At 39.5% G+C, this 7,280-nt stretch overlaps 2 protein-coding genes across 7 annotated transcripts in view; one reads left to right on the plus strand and one right to left on the minus strand.

Annotated features, from left to right (window-relative positions):
- Nucleotides 1–498: 498 nt before the first annotated feature.
- tmem30b (transmembrane protein 30B) lies at nucleotides 499–4,844 on the minus strand. Its single transcript, XM_017414115.3, has 8 exons — nucleotides 4,705–4,844; nucleotides 4,106–4,304; nucleotides 3,782–3,889; nucleotides 3,572–3,679; nucleotides 3,123–3,213; nucleotides 2,893–3,030; nucleotides 2,583–2,789; nucleotides 499–1,314 (listed from the first exon to the last, which is right to left on the minus strand). The coding sequence occupies exons 2-8, from the start codon at nucleotides 4,292–4,294 to the stop codon at nucleotides 1,136–1,138; spliced, it is 1,020 nt and encodes a 339-aa protein (XP_017269604.1). The 5' UTR covers nucleotides 4,295–4,304; nucleotides 4,705–4,844; the 3' UTR covers nucleotides 499–1,135.
- A 1,210-nt stretch (nucleotides 4,845–6,054) lies between these two features.
- The window catches only part of kdm1a (lysine (K)-specific demethylase 1a), a 14,985-nt gene continuing 13,759 nt past the window's right edge, over nucleotides 6,055–7,280 (plus strand). For 2 of the 6 annotated variants that reach the window (XM_025005836.2, XM_025005838.2), the window contains exon 1: nucleotides 6,139–6,180. The gene's annotated coding sequence lies outside the window, so the exon portion shown is untranslated. Of the gene's footprint in view, nucleotides 6,181–7,280 lie in introns of all 6 variants that reach the window. The other 4 variants (XM_017417994.3, XM_017417985.3, XM_037977735.1 and 1 more) reach the window with 4 other exon arrangements.

Raw genomic sequence — 7,280 nt, forward strand, 5'->3', positions numbered from 1 at the left:
TCACGTCTCGTCAGATTTATTAACCTTTATTTAACGAGGCAAATCCCATTGGTGTAAACAATTACAGCATGTCACAATCTGACACTCACATGAGGAGTTGGTTTTCGCAGAAAAGTTCATAAAATTTGATGCAAGTTGCATTAATGTTCATTTTTTGCATGTTTTCATACACTCCAGTGCTTTTTTTGGATCCACCGTTAAGACAAACTAATTAATACAGTATGTAAAGAATAAAACTACTATATTTCAGCATATGTTTTGGATGTGCATTTTTCAATGTATTGTTTTTTTCACCTTTTATTAATTAAGGCCATGAAATAGCTCTTTTAGGGATGGGTCAAATTAGATCGTTATCACAAATGAAAAATCCGAAAAGCTGAAGTTGTCAATAACTCTGTGGAAAAATAAAGAGAGTTTCACAGAGTCCTAGCACACACTGCAAAGATTGAGCAAACACGGGATCACACGTCGGAATTACATACAGAAAAGTAAAACTACCATGGTTTTAGTGTTTTATTCAATAAATATCATCAACATAAAGTAAACTCTGTTTCAAAGAGTGTTCATAGTTTTAAAAAAAGGTTTCAAATGAAGAGAAAACAAGACAAATAGTGTGTAAAACCATAACCCTGAGTTAAAAACATTAAATTCACAATTTTTACAGCATTTCTCTGGAAGCTACATATGAAATGTAACTGTTTGGCCAGCATTAAATGGCTTTAACATGATTGACCCAACTTGAGGAGCCAGACTACTGGATCAAAATAGAAGCAAAGGTTTAAGAAATACAGATATAAGAGAGTAAAACAGTCTCACTCAAACCATTTTTAAATTCAAAAGCCTCATTTCAAACACATGCTTGCAGACAAGGTATTATACTTGTACCCAAATTAAAAATAAAGTCCTAATTTCAACAAAGTCTGAAGCCTTTGCAATCAAATTAAAAGCTCCAGGATCAAGCTTTGCACAGTAAAATATAAACTAGCTTGTTCAAAACAATAAGGTTACAGCTGATCCATTTGTGCAAGAACTGACCTGAGCTTTGATCATCTCTAAATGAGATACAAAAAAGAAACAAAAAAAAGCCAATGTAGTTAATAAACCACGGCTATGTAACAAGTCTGTGAAACGAAACTCAATTGTCTTCTGGGAACTTGAACTTGGCGTAGACGATGAGCATGACCATGGACATGACGACACACAGGGAACCGATCACGAGGTAGGCGATGCCCAGGAAGTCGTTCTTTCCACCCATCCAGGACACGTTGCTGAACACCACCTTCTTCCTCCCGTCAAACCTCAGGACGGGATAGTCTGAGCAGCACGGGTTAAGGCTCTGCACCGAATACACGTATACGCCAAAAATTCAAGTAAAATCAAAAGAAAAGGAAAGCACTGACATCGTGCTAATGCTTTTACTCGAGCACTGAATGTGCCAAATATTTACATACAAATTACTATTATTTTTAGCTCAATTAATAGTAATTTTAAAAAATGCTGCTGTGCATTTTGGTAAGTTTTTTTTACCCATCTACAAACTTACATTATAGCACAGTATGATGCATTATTCAGCCTGCATGGAGTTTAAAATACGCTAAAACAGGCAGGTCCGTTATGGAAACTTTCAGATATAATATTATTAATATTAAGTAAAACAAACAAACAAAAAAACAATAATTCGTTGAAGGAATGCACACCACCTGCCACCTTTCGTTTTAGACTAAGATCATCTTCTGTTGAGAAATGACGCAGTTGTAGCCGTTTCGGTCTAACCTTAGGTCGGCCATTTGTAGACGTCCATCCAAGAGAATTCCAATAAAATCTGTCCAGACCTTCTTGCTAACCCTACAGACTTTATTGCCTTATAACCGCAGATATTTATTATTTGCGGATAAAAGGGGTTAAGTCCTGCGAAGCAGTGAAAAGCTCATTTACATAGCTTGTTTCAGTGCAGACGGGGATCATTATTTGCCTGGCTTGTTTACCTGCGTCAGAAGATTTGCCTGTTTTGTTGTCTTTTAAGAGTCTCCTGAGTCATTGTGTTCGTTCAAACTATTTAAAAGCAGAACCACACCTAACCAGTCCAACAAGCCGAGGCTGCACTGCAGTGGTTGGAACGTGACACCTCACCTCCCTGTTTCCCCTTTCTAAAAGACAGCTCTACGCAGAACACCTTAAAATGTGCTACAGATCCACATTAAAACACCTAACCGCTTAGCCTGATGCCCATACATAAATGATCCTGAACTGCTTGTGCTTCTTTTCTTTCTTGAAAGAATAAAATTCATTTCGAGGCAGACAGTCTCAGTGCTTTATATCACGTACTGATTCTAATCAACTGCCTGATATCTTTTTGTGTCCTCAGATGTTCTTTACATTAAATCCTCCTCAGATGATGGCCGATCATCGCCAACTGTGAGAACAGTTTACAGATAATGAGCTAAAATTAGGTTTGGTCATAGCTGAGGCTCATTCTCAACACATGCTCTGTGTGCTTATACAGGTTTTAGACAAACAGTTCTTCCAATTTCTCTAACCACTTAGAGTAACAGTATCTTACAGGAAACGGTTTAAAAGGATACTGTAGGAAATTTCAAGGGTGTAGTTCCCAGCTGGAAGACCTTCCTTATAATCCCCCTCTGTGATTCGTCGATAAAGCTTCCTGAAGTTAGGCAGAGCCGCTCTCCTCATCCACACCAGGAAGTCTTGATTGAGGAAGCCGTTGTTGGACGGGTCCGAAAAGTCCAGCTCGTACACAGCCCTGGTCCAAAATAAGGGTTTCACGGTATCTGAAAGTAGAAGTGTTCGCCGCTTTAGTTCTTTCAAAACAATATTATTTACCTGCATCTGAAGATAAATAAAGTAAGTGGTAAATTAGACTCAAGTTCCAACCATTGAAGGCATTCTTCAGGGGTTCGACACTTGGGTTCCTAAATTTGACATTGTAGTCGGTCCACCAAGCAATGCCCTTCCCGTCGAAAGGCACCAGATTTCTTTGCCCGTTGACGTTCTGATACAGCTTGAAGGTGTCTTCAAAAAGCAAACATAAAGGAAGAAAAATGAGCGCTTCCCCGACACGTCGAATGAACAACCTGAACAGGACGTTTACATTTCGTTCATACCATTGAACATGCTGTTTGCGACTGCTCCACACGGCACAATCGGTTTGCCGTTGCTGTCCACCCTGTAGGGTTTACAGTCCGTACTGGGATCCTTTAAAAAAAAAAAAAAGGTAGAGATGACAGTAAGAGCTCGGAGTACGTGTTGTGAATGACTCTCAGCTACCACCACGCCAAATTTGAGCTCGATGTCTGTAAAACAAAATGAGTTGTAGCCATTTTTGTGTTGGCTAAAGTCGATTAGCTGTGCTCGCCATCTTGAACTGGGCTCTCTCCAAAATTTAACCAGCTGAAGATGTCCATCCAATGCTTACTTTAAGTGGATATTTTACCAATGCTATTGACAAACGAACACGCTTACAAAGACGTTGGCAAAAACGTTAATCGCCTCCTGTCTTCAGCAGAGGGGGTGATCATAATAACAGGAGTGTTGTGCGTATTTGTCATTTTACCTTAAAATTAGTCAGGTCTCCGTAGAGCTGCGAGTCATCTCTGGACACGCCGTACCTCCTGTGGTTCTGGAAGTAGTTAGTCAAACCGTAATAAAAGAAAACAGGACCCTGTGATTCAGAAAAAAAATAAAACAACAAGGTTGAAAACCCAAGCAGAGCTTAACGTAATGGGCTGTGAGGAACTGTTTATGTGCAGAGCTCTGTTGCCACCTTAAACAGAGTGCTAATGTTGAAGTCCAGGCTGCACATGCAGTTCTTCGTATTGGTGATGGCGCACTTGTTGCAGTCGGAACTTGCTTCAGTCCCGGTGTAATCCATCTACACGAGAAAGAACACATTTTTAATTTCTTAACAGGTACAACATGTATCTTCTTTTTGTGTTACAGATCTGCGAGCATCACCAGAAACAAATCAGGTCACAAAGATATGCATTTATTTTTCTACAAACGGGTTTTAGTTTGATAAATCCCCCCCCTTCGGACTGGTCTACGTCATCCTCAGACTAATGTGTGCTTTTGAACGTCGCTGCCTTACCTCCAACACCTGAATGTCCCGTGAAGTGATAAAGAGGCCGACTCCGATGCCGATGAAAGCGAGGCCGATGAGGACAAACCCGGGGATTACAATGCCTGCGGACAGAATGGGCTGCCATGCTGGAAGCCTTTGCTGCGTGAAGGCGGTGTTGTCGGGCCGGTCTGGTGACTTTTTCTTTTCCTTCACCATCGCCTTGGTTCTGTTGGGTTTATCCCTTATTAGCTCAAAAGTCTGTTCTTGCTTACAGTTACCTTAATTTAAGTTTGTTAAATAAAAATCACTGCCAATGTAAAGTACATTAAACTCTTCTTTAAGCTCGGATGGATGATCTTAACTTTTCAATGTTTTCTTTCTTTGGATTTGTCTGCCTTACTTTACTTTGTATTTTATTAAAAAAAACATGCAGTTTCCGCCAGGTTAATCCAGTCTTCCCACAAAAGGTTTTATATTTGACACTAAAACTCAGGTTATTTACCACGGAACAAACACCTAGATCAGATATGAGCATAACACAGACCACAGAACTGACTTCTAATCAAATGTTGGGCTAGTTTAAAGAAAAAAAATCATTAGAAGTACGAATATATTTGGTTACTTACGCGCAGTTTTATCTAGAGGTGAGACAAAGGCGTAAACAAAGCACTGATATTCTTTCTTGGGCGGAAGGTACGACGTGAAAGCTCACCTTTACCTGTCTGCCCCACCTCTTCCTCTTCTTCCCTTGGAGTACCGCCACCCTCCTGGGCGATGACGTCACTTTCAGCGCGCCTCGGATCAGATTTACGTCGATTCAGAGTTAAATACAAACCCGAAACTCTTTACCCCGAACAGCTGCCTGACTACAAAACTATTTTAAAATGCTACACTGTAAACAAATTATATATGTTGTCTTTAAAAGGTGTTTGCGTATTTTTTTTTGTAGGTAGCTAGCTTATTTAACGGGGTGTTGCGTCGAAAAAAACACCCCGACGTAAAAAAGCATCCCAGTTGAGGGAAATGCTTTTAAAAACAGTTTTATTCACACACAAACAAAAAAAAAAACTGTAAAAGTAAAACATTACAAAAGGTTTCGTGCTTGTTAACACTTGTACGAGTATATTGCTCTACAGCTAATTAATTTTGACATTTAGGTTGTAGCTACAGGCAGCTTTTTATGTCAGATTGTTCCACTGAAATACAAAATACCAGGACAACCTCTCGCCTGAAAATAAATAAAATAAAACGTTGCCTGAAGCACAACGGAATAATTTCAAATAATTGTCTTTCTAAGTGTACTAGAAACTAAGAGTTAGTAGGTCGTGTGAAGTGAAAACTATAATATAGACACTCCTTATCAGTTAGAATCATGTATTAATGTTCTGTAATTCTATTGATTGTATTAACCTAAGGATGAGTATAACTCTGCACTAGCTGGCGAGGTCATGGGAGTTTATGGGAATGCCAGTACTAAGCACGGAAGATAATGCGGTCTGGGGGAGTCAGCTAAGCGGAAGCCGGAACCCCTCCGAAGGAGAACACCTGCAGAAGATGGAGAAAAACAAATCCATATATATATGAATGAATGAGGATGGGCCAGCTCTTTGCTTAGGTTAAAATGCTATGTCTTAGTGATTTAGCTCAGACATCTTCTGGTGTTCCTGCTGTGAGCTGGTAAGGACCGTCTCCCTTAGTACTAAGGCTAATAAATCTTTTAAACTGAAGATACTGCTTATGACCATTTTTGACTCCTGGTTTCTCTGTGCATTTTCCGGCCCGTCGTGAGGAGAGATTTTTTAAAGTTTGAGTTTCATTTAGGTAATATTTTGTCTCCTCAATAGTCGTTTTTGTTTTTGACTGAATTTATTGGTGTGAACAAGGCACCCAAAAAAATAACTAAAAATTGTGCCTCCTGTAACGGGTCTACATTTTTCGACTAAACACCGGTCGCGGAGTTCTGAGATTGACTGTTGTTTCAACCAATCATATCACGATATGATATTGCGTAACGTTTCCACTCACCAATCGCAGTGGAGTTCTTTGAGAGAAGCTTTGCAGCCTTGTCGTCTTTGTGTTGACATCTCCGGGGGGTTTGAGAGGTAAGATCGGTATTTTTCTGTGTTTTTTTCTATTTCTCTGTAACTATCTTATATGCAAGAAAATCTCTCCTTTATTTCGATGCGAGTCTGTTTTTATGGACCAGTTTTCTCTGCAAAACCGGCGCACCTGTTCCCGTGCTAGCCGTATCTCATTGTTAGCGTAAGCTAACGCAGCATGGTCTGCAATAATCAATTAAACCGAAAGCATTTAAACCAGATTAACATTTATGTCGGTAATTTAATGTGTTTCCTTGAAATTGCGAGACCGTGGACTTTCATTCTTATTTGGTATGTGGAGGTTAATTATAAGAACAAAGCTAATATTAATTTGCTGCTAGCTTAGTCATAGCTAGCATTGCCAAAAAGGTAATGAAATGACAGTCCGGGCTAGACTTTAATCAAACAATGGTGTACAAGCAGAACATTTATCAGTTTTCTGTTTCTGCTTTTTACAAGAACTCTCGTTTGGGTGTTTATTACTTGGCTAGCTTGTCAGTCGAAATTCACAATGTGCATAAAAGGCCAGTGACCGCAGTGAAGTTAGTTTCAATTTGGATATTCGATATTCGAGCTCCGCGGAGTTAGCGGCGTCCAGCTCACGGCTGCACCGGAACAGGAGCGCTAATGTCGGCCAGCCGTTCTCTGCCGGCCCCTTCTCTCACGCGCGGTGGTTCACTTAGGGACCGTCAATAAATTTTCCTTACCCCTCGCTCCTGAAAAACAAATAATATATTTTTTGTTGTTTCACCAACTGGTACAAAACCTTTGGTAAATCATGCTACGAAATTATATAAATGAGGCACAATATATTTTATCCCATTTGAACCCTTTTTATATTTTTTAGATGTTTTTATTGTCAAAATTGATCATTTTTCTACAATGGCTTCCAGGTCATGTGACCCACTGACTCAAAATCAGTCTGATATTGTTCTACTACTCTAAACAGATGTAGCACAGTCCATTTTGTATCATTTGAACCTTTTCTTGATTTTTTATATTTTTTTTGGTGAAAATTTATCATTATTCTACAATGGTTTCCAGGTCATGTGACCTACTGACTCAAAATCAGTCTGATATTGTTCTACTACTCTGGACAGATG

Source organism: Kryptolebias marmoratus, linkage group LG10 (genome assembly GCF_001649575.2).
Source record: "Kryptolebias marmoratus isolate JLee-2015 linkage group LG10, ASM164957v2, whole genome shotgun sequence".
Lineage (NCBI taxonomy): Eukaryota > Metazoa > Chordata > Actinopteri > Cyprinodontiformes > Rivulidae > Kryptolebias > Kryptolebias marmoratus.